General features: G+C 38.2%; 1 protein-coding gene across 2 annotated transcripts in view; it reads left to right on the top strand.

Annotated features, from left to right (window-relative positions):
- The window catches only part of SIK2 (salt inducible kinase 2), a 167315-nt gene that overhangs the window by 112197 nt on the left and 27576 nt on the right, over positions 1 to 27542 (top strand). For both annotated transcript variants that reach the window (XM_001371286.4, XM_056794415.1), the window contains one exon: positions 23696 to 23820. In XM_001371286.4, coding sequence (XP_001371323.1) covers positions 23696 to 23820 — 125 coding nt within the window. The remainder of the gene's footprint in view (positions 1 to 23695; positions 23821 to 27542) is intronic.

Below are 27542 nucleotides of genomic sequence, written 5' to 3'. Positions count from 1 at the left end.
GGGAAGACACCTCAGCTGACCACACCAACAGGCCAACACGCCAAAACGCCACCCAGCACAAAGAGCCAGAGCCACGTCTCTGAGAAAGACCCAGAGAGAGACCCAGAGCTCAATGCCTCCACCGCCAAAGAGAGCAGAGAGAGCAAGAGCCACGAAATATATAGACCGTTTTTTACATCACTTCCTGCATCTCACATGTACCAATGGTAGCTTACGCTTGACTTAGGACAGCCCAGGGGGTCTGTCAGTTGTTTCTGATTTCTCTTGCTAGCATGTCTGTCATAGGCCATCCTCCTCTACACTTAATCCTTAAGTAGGGGTGTTCACATTCCTGTTTGTTAGGATTTTTAAAACTAGTCAGGTCATAGAAAATCTAAAATTCACAGTATTCCAGATGAAGTGGGACTTAATGCCTTTATTCTTATAGACACTTATTCTTTTAATTTAGCCAAAAATTAAATTAGCTTTTGTGGTTGACATATCATAGTGTTGATTCATATTGAATTTTTGGTCCTCAAACTATTAAGTAGCTATGGCTATCCCTCCCCATTCTGTACTTAGGCAATTGATTTTTTCCCCCCTAATTATAAAACACCATTTATTCTTACCACCATATATTTGACCTATTGTTCTAGGCCAATGAGATCCTTAAAGATTTTGATTCTTCATTATCTAGTATTAGCTATCCCTTCAAGTTTTGTGTTACTTGCACATTTTATACTTATGATATCTATCCCTTTTTTCTAGTTATTATTTAAAATGTTAAATAGAAAAGAGCCAAAAAATATATATCTGGGATATTCCACTAGAGACTTCCCTCTGGATTAATCTACAGTGACTTCTCTTTAAATCTTATTATTCAAGTGGTTCCAAATCTACTGAACCATATTACCATGTAACTTATTTTTCACAATCTTCTCCACAAGGATAGATGAGAGTCTTTGTCAGCTGCTTTGCTGAAGTTTGTAATACAAATTAATGCTATTTCATTTATCTACAAATCTAGAAAGCCTACAAGAATTTAATAAGTACCCACACACACACACACTAGAGAGACCAAGTTAGACAGGTTTAATCTGTTTCTAAAAAGCCTCCTCCATGAGACCTTGGTCCCTACTTTCATGTAGTTTTCCATCTAATAGGAAATGTAAAGCATGTACCCCAATAACTTTAATACCAGCTATGACACAAAGATGGGCAAAGTAGAACAAGAGAATAATAAAATGCTATAATGTCGGTTCAATTCAACTGATTTTTTCCAATGTTAATTAAGGGCCTACTATGTTTTAAGAACCTATTATATTTACTGTACTAAGCATTGGACAGTATGCCACAGACTTCATTCTCAAAGAACTTTAAAAAATTTTAGGGGACAAATCCAAATAATTATGACTCAAGCAAAGGGAAAAGTCTAGGTAAAATGCCATGAGAAATTTAAGGAGGAAAAGATCATTTCAGATATCAAGGTAAAAGAATGGGCACCTGAGTTGGACTTTAAAGGAATGGTGGAGAGGAATTATATTCCAGGCATGAAGACAACAGAGAGAAGGATAAAAATGAGAGACAGAGAACAGTGGTAGAATGTGAAGGAGAATAATATGATATAAGATTAGAGAGGTATATTAGAGCTAGACTGTAGAGAGAAATCTTGAATACTAGCATCCAACAATTATACTTAATTCAGAAGACAGTGAAAAGACACCCTGAAAGAAGAATGATGTGAACAAAATGACTTCTTAACCAAGAGGTTTGAAGATAAAATTAGAGAGAAGAAATCATGGAGGAAGGTATAGCTATTAAAAAACTATTATAATTGAAGAGTAGATGGAAGAGCCAGGCAGCTAGGTGGCACAAGAAATAAAATGCCAGGCCTGGAGTTCAGAGGATCTGGTTTCAAATGTGACCTCAGACACTTCCTAGCTTTGTGACCCTGGGCAGGTCACAACCCCAATTGCCAAGCCCTTGCCCTTCTGTCTTAGAATTGTTACTGGGTGCAGCTGGGTGGCTCAGTGGATTGAGAGCCAGGCCTAGAGACGGGAGGTCCTAGGTTCAAATGTGGCCTCAACATTTCCTAGCTGTGTGACTCTGGGCAAGTCATTTAACCCCCATTACCTAGCCCTGACCGCTTTTCTGCCTTGGAACCAATACATAGTATTGATTCCAAGATGGAAGGTAAGTGTTTAAAAAAGAAAAAAAAAAGAATTGTTACTAAGACAAAAAGTAAGGGTTAAAAAAAAATAGATGAAAATCTGTATTTGGGTGGTTGGAGTTGGGAATGGAAAGGGGGCTCAGATTGAAAAAGAAGACAAAAGACAAAAATGTGAATGTTAAACAAACTTTCAGAAAATACAAATGAACTGTGGGTGGAGCTGTGAAGTGGTATGACCATTTTAGAAAATGATTTGAAATTATACTAAATGTCACTAAAGTGAACACTTTTGACCCATTGTTACTGTGACTAGACATATAACTTAGTAAGGAAAAGCAAGAGGAAAAGGTCTCAAATATCCAAAAATATTTATAGCTGTACTTTTCTTGATAGGAAACTTTTTAAGTAAAATGAATGCTCATTGTTTGGGAAATGACTGAACAAATTGTGATGTGTTCGGGTTATATAATATTATAATAACAAAGAATTCTGAAAAATTTTGGAATACTTCAGTGAAATGATGCAGAGCAAAATAAGAAGAATCAAAACAAGTTACACAATTACCACAGATGACATAAATGTAAAGGCAGGCACATGAAAAGACATGAAAACTGATAGTGAAGCATGTCTTCTGCCTCCCAGAAGAGAGGTATGATAAATTAAAAGTGGAGAATGGAAGATGATGGATTTTCATATATGGCCAGTGTATTAAGTTTTGTATTCTATTATTTTGCTTGACTGTACTTGTTTATTACAAGAATTCTGTTGGAGGCCAGAAGAATCATCAAGAAGTGGCAGTGATATGAAAAAAAGAATAGAGCATCAACAAAACATTTTTAAAAAGGAAGAAGTTGAGAGGTTTTGTGGGAGTAGAATTTATAGAACCTAATAATTGATAGAATATTTGAAGTGAGGGAAAAGGAAGGATAAAAGATGACCCTAAGGTGACAAGCTTAGGTGACTACAAGGGTGGTCATCTCTTCTACAAAAGCAAAAGAAGTCACAAGGAATAATTTTTGGAGGGATGATGATGATCTTGGTTTTGACTATTCTGAATGTGAGGTACTATTAAAAAAATTCAGGTACAGATGTCCAGCAAGTATGTAGATTCACAGTTGTGGGTGAGGGGAAGAAATACACAACTGTAGTTGTAAGTTTCATTTAGAGGCAAAGATAGAGATTTGGAAGTCAACTTGTAAAGGTAATTATGGAATCCAGGGGAGTAGATATTATATCGCCAAAGAGGAAATTTTAGAGAGAGAAGAGGAAGGGACTGAAGCTGCCCATATTTTAGAGGCAAGAGAAGAACAATGAGCCTGAAAAAGGAAATAGGTGCTCCAGAGAGAGATCAAGAAATATCGTTAGGGGGCAGCTGGGTAGCTCAGTGGATTGAGAGCCAGGCCTAGATGGGAGGTCCTAGGTTCAAATCTGGCCTCAGACACTTCCCAGCTATGTGACCCTGGACAAGTCACTTAACCCCCATTGTCCAGCCCTTACTGTTTTTCTGCCTTGGAGCCAGTACACAGTAATTGACTCCAAGACTGAAGGTAAGGGCTTCAATAAACAAAAACAAAAACAAAATAAAACAAAAAAAGAAATATTGTTAGCTGTTTGGGAGTGATTGTTTACCAGTAAAGGATAGTCTACCAATTTACATGTGGCGGATAATCAGATCTTTGTATCAATCCAATTTTAGCACATACTCTGACAGAGAGAAATGTATCATAATGAAACTTACTTGACCTAATCTAATAGAGTACATATAGGATTAAAAATGCATGAGACTAAGCTTCAGAATTGTGAATTTCTTTTCCTCATTGTATTCTGAGACCTCTTCCATTAGTTTTTTGTTTTGTTTTAATTTTTGTTAACCAGCACCATGATGTAGGAGACAAATTGAACTTATTACCCTTCTAATATATTTGTAATTGCATTAAAACATTTTAAAATAGTATTGCCTCAATAAGAGAAGAAAATTTAAACCACATTTGCTATTCTCAAATATTAATATTTAATAATACTATTATTATTTGATGTTTTTGCTGTGAAAATACTCTAAACAGAACTGTCTTTTTTATAAGAATATTGCCATTCATAGTTCCTTATGTGGGTTCACTTCTTCCATTTTAGAGTTTGGTTAATTTTTTTAAAAAGTTCTTTTCATAGGGAAATCTCCATTTACTCTCACTTATTATGTTGTGCCAATTTTATATAATTTGCTTTCCTAGAATTTATTTTTCACTTATCCTTAGAAGTGTTATCTGCCTTAAAGTTGCCTTTTCAGCAAAGTTATTTTTTTTTAAGTCCTTACCTGTGCAGGGAAGAAAGTAACCTTGCTCCCTTAACCCCTGCCTCCAAATCATTCTGGCCTAGCTGAAACAAAACAGATTCTGAAAACCCTAGTACAGAATCTCGGAAGATCTTTTAGGAAGATAAAGAATATAGATATGATATATACAACAATTAAATATAACCCACTTGCTATTTAGGATTCCAATTATCTTTTATTTGTGTTTTTTTAATTGATTACAACTTTTTCTGCATTATGGTTGGTAAAGATATGTTTGGCATTTCTACCTTTTTCTTTGCCTTTCTCTATGCCCTAATATGTGATTTTTTTTTTCAACTACTATGTGGTATTGAGAAATATGTATATTCTTTAGTGGCCCCATTTAGAAGTTAGTATAAGTTTTTTAGATCTAAATCCTCCCAACAATTTTTCTTTAACAATCTATTCTTTGTTTTCCTTTTTGCTTGTTTTTACATTAGATTTGTCTGACTGAGAAAAATAATGAAATACCCTAGGTCCATATTGTTGAAGTTGTGGCTCCGGTGCATGGGGAGGATTTCTCCCTTCCCCCTCTCCACAGCATGGAGTACATTTTTTGCATGCCCTGCCTCTCTGTCCAGTGCCCATTGCGAGCAACTTCCTCCTCCACTTTCTTACATAATGCAGGGGGCTCACTGGCAGCTTGAAGTTTCACTTCAGGCACATAATCTTGAAAATGTTTGCCAATGCTGCCCTAGTGTTACTTGTTTCTCTCTCTCTTTTTTTTTTAATTTAGTAAAATCTTTTCTTTATTTAAATACTAGGTCATTTGGCACATTTAAGTTTAATATTCATATTTCTTTCTTTGTCTATGGTTCCTTTAATCATAATGCATTTTCCTTGGTTATCTTTGCTTTTAGTATGAATTTTTTGGGAAGTGGGGGGGGGGGTCTCTCAAATCTACCAGTTCTAACTCTTGCTTGTTGTCCCTATAATCATTCTCTTTCTCATTTGCCATGCTGTCTTATCTCCGAGTTTCCCTTCTCTCAAGTCAAGATGTTATTCGTGAAGAAACAAATTTCTCAGAAAATTCCCTTTAACTTCCTCAAATTAAACTCATTGTAAGGTCCCTTTCTCCTTCCAAGTATATATTGCTTTCCTATGGGGGTGCTCTTCAATAGGATTCCTTTTCAGATCCTCCTGTTCCTAGACCTCCTCTTTTCATTTCAATCTTTCCTTTCTCCCACATCTCCCATCTTCCTGTAGCTCCTTGTCTTTAGGGATACTATAGGAATTTTCTTCCTCTTGTTGTTCACTAGTGTAATTAATTAAAGTATATATTACATTTTCTTCTGTCTTTTACTTCCCCCTCTCCTAATTCATATATCTTCCAATTATATAGTTTTGCCCCACAGAATGCATTGATTCATTTATGGGAGAAAGGGGTGAGATGTACATTAGGGTTTAGGCTGTAGTGCTTCAGGCCTACTTTTCCACTTTCACTTGTATTTCTTTAAATTCCATTTTTACCTTTCTCCTTTAATGTATTTTTTAAAAAGAGCTTAATAATGCTCTTTTTTGTTGTTGTTCTGTTTACCCCAGGGACTAGTTTTTCTCTCACTCTTTTAAAAAAATAAAATAATCTCTAGAAAAAGAGTAATGTATTTCATTACTTATTATTTCCTTGATTATACTTATTTACTTTTCTAGTCTTTCTGTTGTTTAGACTGTTCAAATGCCAAATATTGTGTTTATGTCTGTCTGTTTTTCAGTTAGCCTCAAATGTCTCCCTTTTGTTGAATGTACATCTTTTTTCTTTGATACTTGGGCTTTCCCTTGAAGAGTATGTCATTCTGGGTTTCATTTTCCAAATATGGTAGGTCTTCTGTTGTACTGGCCCAGAATACATAAAAATCCATTTTGTATTATAAGTGTCATGTGTGACAAGGAAATCACTTTAAAAGACTGATATATATTAATTTAAGGTCGCCAAGGAATTCAGCTATGTAATTCCTTATTGAAAACTCAAGTCAGCAGTCAACCTTTTATGGAGTTTAATTACAAACAGGAGGAAGAAAGGTATGAGAGAGAGGGGGGGGGGGAGGAATAGGGCTTAAATACCCCCTCTGTTTAGGCTGGGCCAAAAGGCCCAAGCCCTTAGATAGCTGAGGCAAAGAAAAGAGATCAGTCTCTATCACTCATGTGACCAAAATGGAGAAACAGTCTCAGGGGCCTCCACCTCCAGCTTCCTTCAGAGCACAACCTCTCAGAGCAAAACCTCTCCAACCACCTTCAGTCCTCGGACCCCGCTATCTTTAAGGACACCATCTCAGTTCCCTCCCCTCAGTTCTCACATCTACCAATCACTGTCCATGTCTTCCCTGTGCCAATGGTGGCTCTAGGTTAACCCAGGACCGCCCAGAGGTCTGCCCCTTTGCACATGTCTGTTGAAGGTCATATTCTCAAATAATTAAATTTTGATCTATGCTGCAGCCCTTCCTAAATCCTGTTAGGACTGAGTAGGGTGGAGATTGTAAGTTCTAAGACCTGGTTCTGTCATTCCAAGTATCTCTATTGTATCAATTCTAAAATCAATCATGACTCAAAGAACTTCCTGTTCTATGCTTAAGCATAGGTCAAAGCCCTTTCCATTGTTCAGCAAAAGGTTTCTGTCCTAAAGTAATCTTAAGAAGGGAGGAGGAGGAACCTCCCATGCCAAAGGGGTTCACATTCCAATAGACTATCAGTAGGAAATTTTTCAAGTATGAAATTTCCCAATGGTGAAATTTCCAACATTTATAAGTCTAAGAAATTTTAAGGTTTATACATGTTGGTATGTTTTCAGGTTCCCTGCCCTTTTCCCTTTGATCTTCTAGGAGATATTGATATATCAAATGTTTGAAGCTACTCATTTATGATTAAACTGAAGTAACAATGCGGAGACATTCTCTTTTCATCTTCACAGGTTCCTCACCTGGATATTATCCTCAATTTCTCACTCCTGCCTCATGCTACAGAACCACTCAGTTGCCAAATCATTCTGGTTCAATCTCCATAATATTTCTCCAATTTAACCACTTTTCTTCACTCACATACCTAGTTTAGGCCCTCATCCCCACTTGTATAAGTTATGGTTGGTCTCTAACTCAGTCTCTCCAGACCATTCTCTACACATCAACCAAAGTGATTTTCCAGAAGTGTACTTTGTTACTGTTTCCAGACATGATCATGTTACTCCTCAGTCAACTCCTGTGGCTCCATGTTGCCTCTTAGCTCAAAGAGAAATTCTTTCTCTCTCTCTCTCTCTCTCTCTCTCTCTCTCTCTCTCTCTCTCTCTCTCTCTCTCTCTCTCTCTCTCGCTCTCTCTCTCTCTCGCTCCCTCTCCCCCTCCCCCCTCCCCCTCCCCCCTCCCCCCTCCCTCCCTCCCTCCCTCCCCTTCCTAAGGCCAAACCTCTTTCCAGCCTCATTGTACATTATTCTGCCTCCTGCCCTCAGTGATCTAGCTAAAAGGGCCTTCTCTCTGTTCTTCTTGTATGACCTTCCCTCTGCTGTCTCCATAGCCATGCCACTTTCTAAATGAAGTTGTTCTAGGCCCCCTCAAATTCCAAGGCACTCCTTCCCACACTATCTTATTCTTAAATTATTATTTATTTGCATTTATTCTTTGTATACTTTGTATGTATGTACTTGCCTCCCTGAGTCAGAATAAACTTCTTCAAGTAAGGATTCTCTCATTAATTGTAGTTGTATCCTCAGTACATAGCCTAGTGCCTGGTATATAGTAAGTACTTAATAGTTGCTGATTGGTCTTTTTTTATATTTACCAATACTGTGTATTGGCTCCAAGGCAGAAGAGTGGTAAGGGTAGGCAATGGGGGTCAAGTGACTTGCCCAGGGTCACACAGCTAGGAAGTGGCTGAGGCCGGATTTGAACCTAGGACCTCCCATCTCTAGGCCTGGTTCTCAATCCACTGAGCTACCCAGCTGCCCCCTCCCTCTAGTATTTTTAATCATCACATTTTTTTTTATTAATTCATTTAGAGATACTTATTTCACAAGGTGCTATGTATAATGTAGAGTCCCTGCCTTTATGGAACCTTTTGTCTAGTTGAAAAGCTTTGTCCTCTGCTTGCTTTTAACATAAGGTATAGAATATGAAATTGCAAAAAGAAAACTATAATATGCTCTGGAGAAGAGAAAGAGTCCTTCCAGCTTTTGGAATCAGAAAACATCATGAAGAAGCTTTTAAGTTGCAACTTGATGAAATGGTTTGGCAAACTCCAGGAGGATTAGCATTCCAAGTGGATACTGGTGTGAGCAAAGTCACTGAGGCAGAAAAATGCCATATTAATCTGATAAACAGTGAATAATCCTCATGGAGAGTACATGAAAGGGAATAGTAAGAGGTAAGAAAAATTGGAGCCAAGATATTGAGAGCCTTATGTACCTAAGGTTATGAATTTTATCTCAAAGCTAATGGAAATCCATTGAAGGATTTTGTACAAATTATGCTAAATATTAATCTATTAGAGGTATATAGAATAGATTGAAGAGGGAAGAGAAAAAAGGTAAGAAGACTTGGTTATAGTCTTAAGCAAGAGGGAGGAGACCTGAATTGGTATCTACTCATAACAGAGAGAGGGAGACATGCAAAAGATCTTTTGGAGGTAGGAAGAATAAGACTGCGACTCTTTAAATTTGTCAGCTTTGGGGCACAGCTGGGTAGCTCAATGGATTGAGAGCCAGGTCTAGAGATGGGAGGTCCTGGGTTCAAATTTGACCTCAGGTACTAACTAGCTATGTGACCCTGGGCAGGTCACACTTAACCCCCATTGCCTAGCCCTTACTGCTCTTCTGCCTTGAAACCAATACATAGTGTTAATTCTAAGGCAGAAGGTAAGTGTTTAAAAAAAAAAGTTTTCAAGCTTTTATGACCAAGGATGGTAGTGACATTTGTAGAAGCAGAGTTGTCAGCAGTTAGAACTCTGTTAGATAGGATGAGGAAAGCTATGGTGTCGTGGGGTGGGGGGGAGGAACAGTTTAAAACAGGGTTGACAAAATTGAATGCTACAGAAAGGTCAAAGGAAATGAGGAAGGAGAAAAGGATTTTGGATTTCCAGATTGAGTTGATTAGTGACCTTTGAGAAGGCAAGTTCAGGAAGGTGGTAAGGATGGAAACAAGATTGTAAGATGTTAACTAACGAATATCATGATGAAAGAGCATCACTGTGAAGGGAAGAAAACAAGGAATTTCAGTAGCAAGAAAGAGCTGACTGGGTCTAGGGAAGATTTTTATTGTTAACTGATTTTTTTAACCTCATCTTCATTTCTCAGTATATCCCTCCCCCTCTGCCACCTAAAAAGCAATCCATTTGAATAAGAAAGAAGGCAGGGGGAGCAGTTTAGGAAAAGTAACCAGCACATCACTCAAGTCTGATGGCATGCTGTCTTCCACCTCCACAATTCCACCTTTTTTTGCAGGAGGAAGAATAGGCACACTTCAGCATATAAAAATGACAGGGGAAGGAGCCTATGGAAAGGGAGAGATTGAAGATTCAAGAAAGAATGAGAGGAAAATTGCACAATGGCACAAGATAAAGGGAAAGCTGAGAGGAAAATACTAGTGGAAGGATTAGTTTTGACCAGGAAAAAAAAAAAACCCTAGCTATTCTGAGAAAGACAGGGAGAGGGAGAATAGGTGAACATTCAGAAGTGTTGAGACATAGAAGAGGGAATTTGATATAGCTCATATGTGATCGCCTTTATTTTCCAAATATTATCTTCTAGTTCATACTTTATAACACCACAGCTCCAGTTTTCCCTCAACAGCATTAACTTCTGATTATCTGCTGCTTGGTGGTAAGGTGGATCCACAACTCTAGACTTGGATGGAGTCCAGAAGACTTGAGTTCATGTGTGGCTTCAGAGAACTTATTAGCTCACTTTCCCACTCTCCATAGCAACTTTTTCATCCTTTCTCAAATCTCCCATGGCTCCCCCTACACCACCTTCTCAGCTGAGAACCTTACCGCATACTTTACAGAAAAAATTGAAGCCATTTGCTACAAACTCCTACTTATTCCATCACTTGGTGCCTTTTGCCTCTCTCTCTCATCCTTTACATCTGTATCATATGATGAAATGACCTGATTCCTTTCCAAGACTAATCCCTGTACTTATACAAGTGATCCCATTCCATCCCATCTTTTCCAGCAGATGGACTCTCTTTGTCATCCCTACACTCTCATGTATTTTCAATCTCTCCTTTCCTGTTGTCTCATTTCCTAATGGCAGTCTTCCATGTCTGAAATGTTTTCCCTCCTCATCTCTGCTTATCATCTTCTCTGGCCACTTTCAAGTCCCAACTAAAATCTCATTATCCACAGGAAGCCTTTTCCAACCCCTCTTAATTCTAGTGCCTTCCATATTTTATTATTTCCTATTTAACCTGGATACAGCTTGTCTGTATATATTGTTTCTTCCCCCATTAGATCGTTAAGTCTTTAATGGCAAGGACTGACTCTTGTCACTTTTTTTTTTTATCCCTAATGCTTAGCACAGTACCTGACAGAATGGACACTTACTATTTACTAGTGATTGATTAATCCTTGGCAAGTTGCAACCTCTCTCTGTCTTAGCTTCTTCACCTATAAAATGAAGATAATAATAGCACTACCTCCCAGGTTTGTTGTGAGGACAAATTGAAGCAATATTTGTAAAGTACTTTACTATCTTCTAAGCACTATATAAATGTTAACTATTTCTGATGTTGAGTACCAAGTCACTCTGTAGAAAAAACAAGGGTCTATAGACAGATGGTTAAGAAAAGCAACAAGAAAACACAGATACTTAAACTTAAATATTTTTCTTCTTGGGAATAATAAATCAATCAAGTATTAATTAAGTGTCTGTTGTAAAGGGGCAGCTGGGTGTCTCAGTAGATAGAAAACTAGTCATAGAGACTGGAGGTCCTGGGTTCAAATTTGACCTTAGACACTTCCTAGCTGTATGACCCCATCCAAGTCACTAAACCCCAATTGCCTATTCCTTACTGCTCTTCTTCCTTGAAACTAATACTTGGTATTGATTTAAGACAAAAGATAAGTGTTTTTGGTTTGGTTTAGTTTTTCAGTTAAATGTAGAAACAATTTTTGACAATTGTTTTATGACCTTTTAGGATTCAGATTTTCTCCCTCTCTCCCTTCCCCTCCTGAGGTGATAGTCAGATATAGATTGTACCAGTGCTTTCACACAATATGTATTGTTCATGTAATGATAGAAGACACATATTACACATACAATTAAAAACTAATGAAAGAAATAAAGTAGAAGATGGCATGCTTTGATCTGCAGTCAGACAGTTCCCTCTTTGGCTGTAGATAGCATTTTTCATTATGAGTCCCTTGTGATTATCTTGGAGACTTGCTTTGCTGATAGTAGTTTAGTCCTTCACAGTTGATCGTGATATAATTTTTCTGTTACTGTTTACATTGTTTCCCTGGTTCTGCTCAATTCACTTTGTATCAGTTCATAGAAGTCTTTCCAGGTTTTTCTGAATTCATCCTGTTCATCATTCCTTATGGTGCATTTCCATTACAACCATATACCACTACCTGTTCATCTGTTCTCCAAGTGATGGACAACTCTATAGCTTCCAACTCTTTGCCATTATAAAAAGATCTGTTAGAAATATTTTTGTTACAAATAAATTCTTTCCCCTTACCTCTGATCCTTTTTGAATAAAGACCCAGTAGTGATATTATTGGGTCAAAGGGTATGCACAGTCTTATAGCCCTTTGGGCATGTTTCCATATGACTCTACAGAATTATATCAGTTCACAATTCCACCAACAATGAGTAAGGTTTTAGAAAAGAAAAAAATTATCTGTTATATGCCAAGCACTGCACTATAGGCCCTGGAAATAAAACTACAAAGAATGAAATCATTCCTATTGGCAATAGCATTACATTCTAATGGAAGAAATAAGAAGTGTCTGTAAAGAAACAAAGTAGTTTTCTTAATGAATACTTTTTTTGATAAAGATAATATGGAATAGTTTTGGGGAGGGGGATGTTAATCATTGTTGAAGAATCAAGAAAGGTTTGATGCAAAAGGTGATGTTTGAGCTATAGAGGGAAGGAGAGAATACATTCCAGGCATGGAAAAAGCCTCTTTGCCAAGGCACAGAGACAGAAGATGGAGGGTGGTGAATGAGGAATAAAAAACAGTTTAGCTGGATTGCTGAGTACAGGAGAGAAAGTCAAGTTCAATGAGGATGAAAAGATAGGCTGGGGCCAGACTAGCCTTATACAAGTAAACAGAGTAATTTCTCTCATATCCTCATAGTAATAGAGTCTGCCACTGTAGTGGATTGTGTAAAGGAGTTACATGGTCAGATCTGTGTTTAAGGAACATAATTTTGCCAGTATTATCTAGAATAGACTAGAATGATGAGAGATCTAAACAAATTAGGCCAATTAAGAGGCCATTGTAGGGACATCAAGGTGGCTCAGTGGATAGAAAGCCAGGCCTGGAGACAAGAGGTCCTGGGTCTATATCTGGCCTCAGATACTTCCTAACTATGTGACCCTGGACAAGTCATTTAACCCATCTAGCCTTTACTACTTTTAGGGCAGAAAGGTAGGGTTTTTTCCTTTTTGTTTTAAAGAGGTCATTGCAATAATACAGGTGAGAAGTGATAGGAGCCTAAACTAAGGTGGTAGCTGAGAGAATGGTAAGGAAGGGTCAGATGGAAGAAATATTGTAAAAGTTGAAATGGTATGATTGGCAACTGATTGGATGTGAGGAATGAGGAAGGTGAGGATTCAAGGATAATGCTGAGATTATGAACCTGAGACAGGAAAAGTGATGGTGCCTTCAACAGTAAATGCATTTATTTAATAAAACAGCCCACAAAATTACAATGCTCCCATGAATTAGAAGTCTCTAGTCCTAAATCTAAGGAAAGTCTTTTGGATTTATGCAGATATAGGGAAATGATTCCTATCATCTAAGATTTAGCCATTTTCTTATAAGAAGGAGCAGACAGATTTTTCTCTGTTAAACAGCTTCAGGCAATGATTTGTGCCATCCAGAACCTAAAGGGAAGAAAAGGGCAAAATGTTTCACACAAAGCATATCATTTTAATGGTAAAAATGATTCAGGAATGACTACTACATTATTGATGCTTCTTGAGGAAATTGATTTCTCTTAACAGCATAGATTGGGAGTCAGTCTTAGCTAAAATGTTCATGGGTATCATTTGGACCTGATATTTTATTGACTTAAAAGCATACTATGGTGTTTTAATCAACTGTAGCATGAACTGAAAATCAGCAAATATTGAAATGCTTTTTCTTAGACCTCTCAGAACCTGCACTGTACCAGCAGCACATATTTTTACATGTTCCAGATCCTGATAACGTTCCTTTGCTATTACCAAGCTATATTTCTCTTCTTTAATTTGAGGAAAGTGATCATTGGCTTCTACATACATTAAATTTGCTGACTAAGAGAACTGTCCTGTATTGCTCAGCAAGGTCTCTATCTTGACTAGAACTTTTTCATTTAAGAGATACATAGGAAGAGAACCAAGTGAAAATGGTATGCCAGAAATCTGCAAAAAAAAGAAAATCAAAGAGGAGAGACCAATAGTGTCAAGGATTCAGATAAGTTGATGAGAATGATTGAGAAAAAGCCATTGGATTTGGCAACTAAAATATTCTTAGACATTCCATACAGAACAGTTTAAGCAGAATGATGAAGTCGGATGCCAGATTGTAGGGGTTAAGAAGAGAGTAAAAGAAGAGAAATGAAAGCACCTAATGTAGATGGCCTTTTCTAGGAGTTTAACTACAAAAATCAGAAGAGATATAGAACAACAATTAGCAGTGATGGACAGATGAAGGCTTGTTTTTGTTACTGTTTTTTTAGGATGAACAAAACATTGTAAATAATAAAAAAATGAGCCAGTAGAAAGGGAAAGATTAAGATAAGGGAGAAAGTAGGAAAGACTGGTGGAAGGGGGGTTACAGAGCAATCTGTTGGAGAAGGTGGGATGAAATGAAATCATTTGAACAAGCAGAGGAGTTGTCCTTGGTAAGAAGTAAGGCCATTTGATCATTTGAGCCAGAGGTAAAGTAGGAAGAAGTTTCAGAAGGCAACTAAGCGATAGAAAATCAGGAAGAGGAAAAAAGGGGGAAACTCATAGCAAATATCCTCAATTTTTTTCTGTAAAAAATGAGGAAAGATTATTAGGTGAAAAGGTGGGGTTAGGGGGAGAGCCATGGGAGATTTGAGGAAGGATGAAAAAGTTTGGAAGAGCCACTTAGGGGAGTAGAATTAGAATTGATAAAGGAGGGTTTTCCTAGCAGCAGCAAAGGTCCACTTGAAATTGTATAACATAGATTTATGGTGTACAGAGTCAGAATGGTTGCATGATTTTCTCTGTTTTCATTCAGCAGTACATGGAAAGTAGGAAAGGCAATGATTGGTGGAAACAATCCAAGACTGAGGCTTAGTTGGGCTAATTACATATGAAATTTTTCTGAGGTCGAGACTTGGATAGCTATAAGAGCACTAAAGTGAGTTTGATCTTTTTTACTTTGGGTTTTTGGGTTGTTGTTTTTTTTCCCTGTCATGTTGAAAGTATATTGAAAATTTTAATTGTTCTGACAAATCCAGGATATGTGTTGAGGGTAAGTTCAAACCTATTTACTTCCACAGAGATGGCAAATTATTGCAGAGAGAAGTTACTTCATGGCTACTGTGATATGGAAATCACTTTAAAAGACTGATATATATTAATTTAAGGTCGCCAAGGAATTCAGCTATGTAATTCCTAAATGAAAACTCAAGTCAGCAGTCAACCTTTTATTGGAGTTTTTTTTTTATTATTATTACTAACAGGAGGAAGAAAGGTATTAGAGAGAGAGAGAGAGAGAGAGAAAGGGGAGAGAAGGGAATAGGGCTTAAATACCCACTCTGCTTAGGCTGAGCCAAAGGTCCAAAGCCCTGGATAGCCGAGGCAAAGAAAAGAGACCAGTCCCTATCACTCACGTGACCAAAATGGAGAAACAGTCTGTGGGCTCCTCCACTCCAAGCACCAGGCTCCAACAACCTCTCTCCCTCCACATAGGAAGTCCCCAGAACTCCTGAGCTGTCCTCTACCTCACTTCCCTGTGTCTCACCTGTGCCAATGGTGGCTCTAGCTTAACCTAGGACCGCCCAGAGGTCTGTCCTTTTTGCACATATCTGTTGAAGGCCATATTCTCAAATAATTAAATCTTGAGTTTTCCTGCAGCCCTTCCTAAATTTTGTTACCCTGAGTAGGGTGGAGATTGTAGTTTCCAAGACCTGATTCTGTTATTCCAAGTATCTCTATTGTTATTGATCAGGAAATAGCTAAATCCCATCTTCTAAAGAATGGTTTGAATAGGGTTGAGTAGTTTTGAAATTCACACTGCCAAAGTACCATTGCTAAACCAGTAATGTGTGAATAAAAGCTACATCAAAGTGAATTGAAAATTCCTGGAATTAAATTTTTATGACATAGATAGGACAGGAAAATTAATTGGGGGATGTATTATAGTTTATCTGAGAACTGCAGTAGATAGAGTGCTGGACATAGAATCAAGAAAACCTGAGTTCTAATTTGGACTTAGTCTCTTATTGCTTGCTTGTCCTAGGGCAAGTCAGTTAACCTCAGTCTGCCCCAGTTTACTCAACTTTAAAATGAAGATAATAGCACCAACCTCTCATGGTTGTGAGGAAAATCAAATGAGCTAATATTGTAAAGCACTTTAGCGCAATGCTGGGCACATAAGAATCACTTAATAAATGTTTGTTGTTTGTTTTTGTTTTTTTAATTCAGAGGAATTCTTTCCTCAGAATAAGTTGCCTCATCTGTTTAATGAAATTGTTAAGATCACTGGTCTCCAAAGAGAGGGATAATTACTATTCCTTTTCCAGGGTGGGACGACAGGTCACATCCCATCTTCACTTAGGTAGATACCTGTGGATTTCCTCCAACATAGCTTCATCTACTCATACTGATGGCTGGATGACACAGTGAATAGATTGTGTTGGACTTGGTGTCTAAAAGACCTGAATTCAAATATCCTGCTTGATTGGCAATTTAATGTTTGGATAATTTTGTACGAATCACTTGACCTTTTTCAGCTTGTTTTCTCATCTGTGAAAAGGGTGCTAATGCTGGCTGTTTTTGTTGTCCTCCTGGGCATCCTCTCCCAACTCTCCAGTCTTTGTTTCTGCTATACAGGCTTCCATCTTTTCCCATTCTAAGCCAAGTGTTGAACCCTTAGTGCATTTATAACCTAAAATGGCAGTTACCCAAAGCAGCAAGGAGGTATAAGGAAAATTCTACTTTCATCATTTTTGCCCCCCAGATCACCTCATAACTGTGGCAGACTGAATGCAGGCTCTATTCTAAGGAGCAGGCCCTACCTCTTTTTGCTTTTTAGGTAGTACAGTAAGTCACATAGGATGAACAGACATGGATTAGTTGTGTTCTGAATCACAAATATTATACTTCCCCCCCCCCCAAAAAAAAAAAACACACCATATCCATTTTCCAGACGACCTCATTACTCGAGCATTGCCAGCCTTCCAGGTACCCAGTTTTGGTGTCATCTTCTACTTCTGACTTTTCCCTCCCTTACCCCTCAATCTAATCAGTTACCAAATCTTGTCTATTTTAATGCCACATTTCTCACATCTTATATTCACATATAAGAGCAATATTGTCACTTCAGTCCCTCAGGCTCTCAACCTAGATATCACCCTAGACTCTTCATCATCTCATCAAACCCCATCCCCATATCAAATTTCACCTTTGTAATATTTCTCAAATAAGCCCCCTCTCTTCTCTGACCCTGCCACCACTCTAGTGCAGGACTTCACACCTGAGTTATTGCAACAACCACACACACACACCTCCAATGACTTTCTATTCCCTCTGGGATCAAATGCAAAACCCAGCCCCTTCTTTATACCTTACTCCATGACAGTGATCCAGTGACCCTGCCTTAGGTTTTCCAGAACAAGGCACTACATCTCTTGGCTTTGAACACTTTTTCTGGCTATTTCCTAGGGTAGTAATGCTCTCTTTCTCATGGCTACCTACTAACTTCCCTAAAGTTCCATTTTAAATCTTATCTTCTCTAGGAACCTTTTCCTAACCCCTCTTAATTGCTGCATCTTCCCTTTGTTCATTATTTCATGATTCTCTTCTATAGAGCTTCTTTATACATATTTGTTTATATGTGGCCTTCCCTGTTAGATCATGAGCTTCTTGTGTGCAGGGACTGTCTTTTTCCTCTTTTTGTATAACCCAGGGGGGTGTATGGGGTGCTCAGGGAGGGGTAGCATCTCTGGTATGGAGGGCTTGTCGTGCCCTCCTAGGGCAGCTCTCCAGCCTCTGACCCTCATCTGACACCCAGCTCTCACTTGTGGCTCCCAGTAGCTGCTAGCATGCGGCAGCGGCCACACCCCGGGCAACGGCTTCGACAGGCCGGCTAAACCTTGTGAGGGTAGCCATTGGGTCGTCGACCCCTGGTGAACCAGGGCTTTGCTCACCCAGCATGTGAAGACTGCTTCGGCCAAACAGACGGAAGAAACCAATAGGAAGGTTCAACGGCTGAGAGGGCGACGCAGCAAAGCACTGCAGAGTGCTCAGGGCATGTTGGAGCACAAAAGACAACATGGCCATCCAATGCAGCTGAGGAAGTCTCCAGGTGTAACGATTTTTCGTGCCACTGGACCCAGGCTTCCAACGCCAAGAGAGTGGGACTGTCTCTGTGCATCGGCTTTTCCACTTAAATCTCCCTCACACACAAGTGTCTTTGTGCACACTCATCTATACACCATAGATGAAAACGCACAAAGACAATTGTCATCCTCGGTTAACGAGAGACTACTACTATATAACCCAGGATTTTGCACAGTGCCTGACATCTGCCAAAGAGATGGTAAATACCTGAGTGAATCTGACTATATTTATGTTTCCAATTTCTTTCTAATAACTAAGTGCTATTTTAAGGGATGTTCCACTGTTTTATCTGTATTATGTATACCTTTTTAGAAGGATAATCAAAAGTGCATTCTAAATAACTGACTGGTTATCACTGCTGGGTTTATACCCCAAAGACATAATAAGGAAAAAGTCTTGTACAAGAATATACATGGTTGCACTCTTTGTGGTGGCAAAAAATTGGAAAATGAGGGGATGCCCATCAGTTGGGGAATGGCTAAACAAATTGTGGTATCTGTTGGTGATGGAATACTATTGTGTCAAAGGAATAATAAACTGGAGGAATTCCATGGGAACTGGAATTACCTCCAGGAATTGATACAGAGTGAGAGGAGCAGAACCAGGAGAACATTGTACACAGAGACTGATACATTGCAGTACAATCGATTGTAATGGACTTCTCCATTAGTGACAGTGCAGTGATCCTGAACAACCCGGAGGGATCTATGAGAAAGAACACTATCCACATCCAGAGGTAAAATTGTGAGAGAAGAAACACTGAAGAAAAACAACTGCTTGATCACATGGGTCAAGGGGGATATGATTGGGGATGTAGACTCTAAATGATTATCCTGGTACAAACATCAACAACATGGAAATAGGTTTTGATCAAGGACATTTGTAATACCCAGTGGAATTGCACATTGGCTACAGGAAGGGATGTGGGGAGGGGAGGGAGGGAAAGAATATGATTCTTGTAACCAAGGAATAATGTTCTAAATTGACTAAATAAAATTTCCAAAAAAATAAGCTAAATAACTGACTGGTAATAAATACAGCTTTCATGGCTATTTCATGACCTGGCTTTGCTTCCTTTTAGACTTACTTTACCACTGTTAGGGATAGAAATGTTGAGGGGTTTATATAAAAGGTTGGACTGGTTTATTCAAGAGTAGGGACTCCAGGAATTTTAATTAATTACAAAAGAGATTTATTTTAACAACTCATTTATAAAATATAGAAAGAGTAAAAGTAAGAAAATCAGAGAGAGGATAGGGTAAGATATCTAGGCTACCCACTAAGTATTTTGCTCTGGCCCTGGCTCAACCCAGGCAGGGCTTAGCCAGAGGGACCTTGGCATTGAGCCAAAGACCTGGGGATGCAGGGAGCCTCTCTCAAGAGGGTGAGTCTCTCTTGAGGCTAGTCCCTTCAGAAAATCCAGGAAAGGAGTCAGCTCTTTCACTCACCACGTGTCAGTCCAAAGGAAAGAAGTCTGAGATCTCAAGCCTGAGCTCCTCCAAAGTCAGATCAAAGACCAAAGAGAGAAGACAGCTTTAACAGGAAGTTTCTTGTCATTTTTAAATTTATTTTAAATTTTTTAAATTTCTTTTCGTCACTTCCAATGACTTCCTTCGTTTGATGTGTACCAATTACAGCTAAATCTTTTGCTTAGGACTGCCCAGGGGGCAGTCAGTCAATTCTGATTCATCACCCACTATCTCACACATGGGTCACAGATCTCTCCCACTCAAGTGTGAGGGGGCTATTGGTGATTAAATCTAAAAATGGGCAGGGGAGAGTTAATTTAATCTTCACATCACTTGCCTTTAGGAATAAAGTATCAGCCATAAGTCAAATAAATTATCTAGTTTCCTATTAGAAAATGAAAGTTATTTCCTTGGTTATTTTTACCCATTAGTGTTTACGGAATCCACTCATTAGTAGAAAGGTCCCATCATATCAATGCTAGAGAATAGGCATGTTACAGAAGGCCCCACCACAAAGAAAAACAGTAATGAAACTTTCCATGCAGTGAAGCAGATGTTCTTCCCTATGCATTTGAATCTCCCTTTTTTTTCTCATTTACTGAAAAGAAACCCAAGGGTGTGGGCCATGGTGGGATATTAGGGCCCTCATCAAAGGAGCCGACTTTGAGCTGTGCCTTCCCTGCAAAATGTCCAAACTAAAACTAGGTTGTTGGAGGTTCTTTCCTAGCTGTTCCTTTACTTCTTTTGCCTGTGAGGTATTCGTATGAGAATGTAGTAACATAGAAGAACCAATCTCCCATTCTTAGAGGAGCCTTCATTATATGGTCTTTAGAGTCAATCACTGGAGTCAAGGTGAGTCTCTCAGAGTGGCAAGCACCTCCCCATTGTCAGAAGCAGTAGAATATAAAGTGACTACTGGAAATGACAGAATTCATGCCTTTAAGTAGGCATTCTTTCTTTTCCTCTTGGTGAGGGAGGGAATGTTAAAAATAAGATCTTCATTGTGCTATGTACTTATACAGGAAGTTTAACTGATTAACCTTGGCTTTCAGGCAATAAAACCAATGGTTTAGTCCCTTTGAAGAGCTTTTCAAGTATGCTTGGCTAGAATACGCAACTTAATGAGTGTGTAAGAACTCATCTTGTGATTGGGCTGTGGAATAAGAGCCAACTTGGAAAGGTCCTGACTCATTCTCCTCACAGTACTTTTCTTTGAAGTGATTCACCACTCTATTGCTAGTTGTATCAGTACCATAAGTACGCTCGTCCCAGGTTTTACTTGTTTCACTTTCTTAGCATTTGAGTGAAATTAAGATTGTTCTTTTTAAATGACTTTGGACATCTTATTCCTGATCTCTAAAGGAAGTGTGTCATCCATTGCCCACCCTCCAACCCCCCCCCCCCCCCCCAGCAGTAAGTTAAACTTTTTTGAGCTATTATTAATCTTGTATTGTAGAATGACTAGAATCAGTGGTCAGTCATATAGGCAGGCTTTAGAAGAGTGGTATAGATAAGGCTTTTCTAACAACTTTGGAAATTCGTATATTGAACTAGCTAAGTAAACTTGTACAATAATTTTTTTTAATTCTCCTATTATTTTGGTGCCCTTCTTTCCTTTACCCTCTCCAACACATTCAATAACTGACATGTACCTAACTACCCAGGATCAACCATGAATGGTCTCTTTTTTGGGAGAGGGGGTTATCTCTTCCTTCTCTCTTCATTTTTTCTCATTTCCTGTTTATCTATCTGTCCTTTTTAATCAGGGACTTGATCTTGTGAAGTTAACAAGAGGTGATAAAGAATTAATTGGGGGACCTAACCAGTGCTAAACATTTTTAAATGTTTTTTAATTCAGTGCAGATGTACCAGTCTCTGGAAGGTTTTTGGGTAGCAAATCTAATTATGTACATTGTAAAATAGACACCAATGTCTATTTTACTACTTGGTAAATGATACTTTAAAATGCACTTTAAAAAGGATGGGAATTGGTTTTAAAGGAGTTAAGTCATGAGGAAAGGAGAAAACTAGAAGGCTATTCAGTCATCCAAGTAGGAATTAATAGGACAATAACCATATGAGTAGAGAAAACAGGGTAAATGGGAGTGATTTGTAGGTAGAGACAACAGCTGATTGAGGATCTGGGGTCAGGAAGTTGTCCTAATGAAGCTTATATTGAGGAATAAATCCTCTTCCTTGTGTATATGCTTTGTTAACAGGTTTAGGATTCTAATTTAAACTATAGATTTATCAATTAAGTTGACCTTCCATGTTCTAATCAATAACATTATATTCCTTAATGAAGAAAACTGGTTAGGCTTATCTTTCTGTTGAAGAATCCATTTATTCATTGCATGAGAGACTCATTGAATGCTCATACTCTAGCCAAAACTAACCATTATTGAGAAGAAATTGTAAAACTTTGATTGAGCATTTACAATAAAACCTATATAAAGGCAATTTGAATCTGTAATGAGGCATATGAGGAATGCATTCAGACATTGACATCAGATGCTAGCAATAGTACTAAGAACAAATTAGACTTGGAAGCTATCTTCCACATTCTTGTGTATTGAAGGCATCGGAACATAATAGAATAGTAACCTTTTCCATGCATCAGAACTGTCAGGTCAAACTGAATCTACTTTATTAGGTGGCCTTTTTTTGGTGCAATGGAAGCCTGAGTAATTTGTCCTCTTGCCAGTAATGCTGTTTGCTTTTAGGAAGCCTCAAGCTAAGATCTTTGGTCCTTGGTATATAGTAAATGCTGTTAACGACAAAGGCAATGGTAAATTTGGTATATCCATTCATCATTGGCACTGCTGTTTAGAATAGTTATGGACATTAAATCATCTGACTTTCTGGTACTGGAAAGAAAAAAGAAACAAAACTTGTTTATATAACATGAAAGTAGTTTGGGAAAGTATTAAAATTAATTTCACTAGGAAAAAATGTACATGTTTCCAGGGAACTAACCACTCTACTTTGTTGTAATGGGACAAGAAAAGTCTATTCCTCAGGAAGAAATTTAAATAACTTATTTGTTTTTAATAACTCATTATAAGAACAGATTATTTTTACTTTTATATACCCTTTTAAAATCCATCCTGGATTATGTCATGGTTTCTTAGTGTAGTTCCATCATTTAATTTAATTCCATGATAGACCTCTTGACACTAAAACAAGATTGTTCTTGTGTAATATGATTATATTTCAAATCAGATTAACTACATGGTACTGATAATGTCTGCAGATGACCATAACGACCTCATGCCTTGTAAATATCTGCAAACTAACACTGAGACTACCGTTATGTAGTAGAGAATAGCTAAGAAATTCTCTACCAAACTGTCAGGAAGAGTTAGGTGAAACCTTTAACAACCTGCAGCTCTGTCTGTAAGAAAACATTCATTACTTTAGCTTAAAATGGCTTTTGAGTGAGTGGACATGTTTTAGCATGGGATAGTGGAGAAAATGCTAGACTTAGAGTGAGAAATATCCAAGGGGTTCAAATTCTGCCTCTGATATTTAGTAATTTTGTGACTGTGAGCAAATTGCTTATTCTCTCTGAATCTCAGTTTGTTTCTCTGGCAGATGGGAAGAAAAACTGCTTCACAGGTCGTCCTTGGGATGATTGATGGAACATTTGGCCAACTTTAAAGTACTACATCAATGTCAGTTCTTAGTTCTTACTCTTTCTGTGGAGCTTTTGTTTTATTCTTAAGTATTCAGTGTCTTATCTTATTGATCCTCCAATGAAAATCAAAAGATAAAACACTAAGTGGTTGAAGTGGGGTGATTGAGGACTAAAATTATTAAAAATCAAAAGGATAAGCCACACAGAGGGATATTCCTTTAATTTTAATGGGGAGAAACGACTTGAAAGGTGGTCTTCCGTCTCTTGTTTTCCTTTAGAGAAGGTTCTTTATTGATATTGGCTGAGACAGACCTTCTGGCCATGATTCAGTATAGTTTCTCAGCTTTAGATGAAAGTAACATATATTTCCATCTCAACAGATTTTGGTTTTGGAAACTTCTTTAAGAGTGGTGAACCCCTGGCTACATGGTGTGGCAGCCCTCCTTATGCAGCCCCAGAAGTCTTTGAAGGACAACAGTATGAAGGACCACAACTGGATATTTGGGTATTTTCTTTCTTTCTGTATTAAATATCTTTTAGGTATTCCCTTATGCCCTCTTCTCTGTGCACTCTTCTTTCTACATTCTCTCCTGATGCCCTCATCTGCTTCTATGGGCTTATTAGAATTCCTGTGGAGATGACTCCCATATTTATATATGCAACCTCAGACTTTCTTCCAAGCTTAAATCTGCCATCACCAATTACTATTGTACATTTCAAGCTAGAGGTCCTGTACACATCTCAAACTTAACTTGGCCAAAACAGAATTCATCTTTCTCCATAAACCTACTTGTTTTCCAAACTTCTCGATTTCTCTTGAAGATACTAACATAAGCCTAGTCTCCCAAGAGGCATAACCTCATCATTATCTCTAACTGCCTACTATGCCTCACCACAAATACGAATGAAAAAGATAGAGAGAAAAGCAAAAATAGTCCCTGTCATTAAGAATTTTACATTCTGATGATGTAGACAGCAATTAGTAGGTACATACAAGGTGCATACTTTCTGTCTTCACATTTCTTGCGTCATTCTAGTGCCCCAGCAGCCACTTAAGTTCATGTCTTCATTATCCGTCACCAAGATCATTCCCCCAGTCTCCTATTTGACCTCACTGCCTTGGCTCTCCTGGATCCAGTCTATCAGACTTCTACCAAAGTGATTTTTCTTAAGTACAGATCTGATTATATCACCTTCCTTACTCATTCAATTTCATTGGCTTCCTTTTGGCACTAGGATCAAATATAAGCTCCTTTTGTTCGGCTTTTAAAAATCTTTTACAACCTAATACCAATCTCTTTCCAGAACCAGTCCCTCTCCCTTACTTTACAACCTGGCCTTTTCTCAGTTCCTCATATACAATACTCCATCTCCTATTTCTGAACCTCCCTCTGCCCTCTCTTATAAAATCCTCCTCTTTGCCTACAGCATGACTGTCAATCCCTTGACCCCTCAATTCTCTCCTGAGTTATCTGTTCTGCACTAGCCAATCTCTCTTCTTCTCCCCATCTTGACTCCTTTGTGAATCAGTTCTATTCTACACTATCTTCTTCTCTTGAATCTCCAGCCCCTTTATCCTATCACCAATTACACCTAGCCAAGCCTCACCCCTAGATCCCTCCCACCATATGCCACCTTAGTTTCTGCACATGTGCTACTGAATTGAAGCTGAAGAAAATCACACATCCTTTCTGAAAAATTACACAATCTTCTCTGGGCCCTCACTGCTACTAAGGAATTCTACTATACCTCCCTTATTCACTCATTCTCCCACTCTCTACAACAGCTTTTTCAAACCTTTTCATTCCTTCTCAGAGCTCATCATCATCCTCAGCTGTGCACTTCACCTCATGTTTTCAAGAAAAAAATTGAGGCCCTTAATCATGAACTTCCTCTTCTCCCTTTGCTCTTATCACTCAGATGCCTTCTTCCACTCTTTCCTCCTTCACCTCTGTCTCACACAATTAGATGGATCTTACTTCTATACAAGGCTATCTCCTCTACTTGTTCAAGCAGTCCCTTTCCATCCTGCCTCCTCCAACAGATTGTCTCTTCTGACATCCTCTACTCATCACTTATTTCCAGTTTCTCCCTTTCTACTTGCTCATTTCCTATGGCCTACAAATATGCCCATGTCTTCCCATACTGGAAAAAATCCTCACTTGATTCTTCCATTCCTAACTATTGCCCTATATCTATTCTGTCCTTTCTAGCTACACTTCTCAAAACTGACTAAGGTAGATGACTCCACCTTCTCTCCTCTCACTGTCTTTTTAAACCCCTTATAATACAACTTCTTACCAATATTCCACTGAAACTACTCTCTGAAGTTACTAATGATCTCTTAGTTGCCAAATCTAGTGACCTTTTCTTGCTTATAATTCTTCTTGACCTCCCCATAGCCTTTGACAGAGTTGATCACTCCTTGTTCCTTGATATTTTTGGATTTCACTTTCTCCTGATTCTCCTCCTACTTATCTGACTACTCAGTAGCAGTCTCTTTTGCTGGATTCTCATCCAGATTATACCCTCTAGCCATAGATGAGCTCCCTCAGCTTTCTGTCCTGGGTCTTCTCCTCTTCTCCCTTTATTCCACTTCCCTTGACAATCTCATCAGTTCCCATGGATTTAATTACTGTCTTTATTCTGACATTCTCATATCCACCCATCTCTGCCCTAAACTCTCTGCTGCCCTCTTATCTTGCATCTCCAACTGCTTTTCAGACATTTACTAAATTGGATATCCAGTAGACATCTTAAACTCAATATATTCAAAATGGAACTCATTTTCCCTTTTCCCTAGAGGGCAACACCATTCTCCTAGGAGTCATACTGGATTACTTAGCGTTTCTCACCCTCTATATCTAATCTGTTGCCAAAGCTTTTACCTTGGCAACATCTCTCCTATATTCTCCTTTCTGCTTTTCTGAGACTACCACTGCTCTAGTTCAGGACTTTATCACCTCATACATGGACTATAATAATAGCCTGATGGTGGGGTCTGTTTGCCTCAAGTGTGTCCCACTCTAATCTATCTTCCATTCATATATTAAAATGATTTTCCAAAAGCGCAGGTCTGAACACACACACACACACATACACACACCCTTTATAAACTCTAATACCTCTCTGTTTCCTCCATTATCAGATATAAAGCACTCTGGCATTCAAGGTCCTTCATAACCCAGCACCTTCCTACCTTTTCATTTTTCTTATATCTTACTTCCAGAAATATAATCTTTAATTTAGTAACTAGTTATTCCACAAACAAGACACTATATCTCTCAATTCTGAGCATTCTCTCTGACTATTTTTCCATGCTCAGAATGCTCTCTCTTCTCCACTCTGATTACTGACTTTCCTTTAAGACCCAACTAAAATTCCATTTCTTCCTTAACCCCTCTTAATTCTGGTGCCTTCCCTCTGTTAATTTATTTCCTATTTATCTTGTTTCCATCTTGCTTTGTATACATTTGTTTGCATATAGTCTCCCCTTAGATTATAAGCTCCTTAAAGGCAGAGACTGTCTTTTGCCTCTTATTGTATTCCCATCCCTTAGCATGTCTGGCACATAGTAAATGCTTAGCATATATTTATTGACTGACTAACTTCTTGGAACACATTCCTTCCTTACCTGCACCTAATAGAATTCCTCTTTTCCCTCAAGATGAAACTCAAGCACCACTTTCTTCTCCAAAGTTCTTCTGATTTGTCCTAGTTGCTAAAGCTTTCCCTCCCTACCTTTTATGTCTTCATTTTGTATTGATTTTTATTTATTGTGTATAATCGTCATAGAAAAACTTGTCTCCCTTTAGGATCTAAATGCCTTACAAATAGGTTTTATTTCATTTATTGTATTTATATTCCTAGTACCTAGTCCAATCAATACCTAATAAATATTGATTGGTGGATTAATAATACTCAGTCCTTTGGCCCATCCTCCAAGTTCTTAGCACTTAGGCAGTAAATACTGGGTTTTGAGGTTTTTTTCTGTTCACTGGCCTCTATGTGATAAGAGCTCATAGAACAAGATGCCCAAGGAAAGGATTCTGGCATCAAATGTGTGAGCCTTCCACAGATCAGCAGTAATTAAAAATCAGCATCCATCTAAATGACCAACCTCTTGAGATTATAGGGAAAAAACTCAGGGTTTCAGATTTCTTTGATTTATAACCATTCTCTCATTTCTGCAAAATTCAAAAATGAATTTTGTCTTTTTCAGTCAGT

This window comes from Monodelphis domestica, chromosome 4 (assembly GCF_027887165.1).
Source record: "Monodelphis domestica isolate mMonDom1 chromosome 4, mMonDom1.pri, whole genome shotgun sequence".
In the NCBI taxonomy this organism is placed as follows: domain Eukaryota; kingdom Metazoa; phylum Chordata; class Mammalia; order Didelphimorphia; family Didelphidae; genus Monodelphis; species Monodelphis domestica.
The sequence above is the reverse complement of the archived record's forward strand: the minus strand, read 5'-3'. Positions and strand labels throughout refer to the sequence as shown.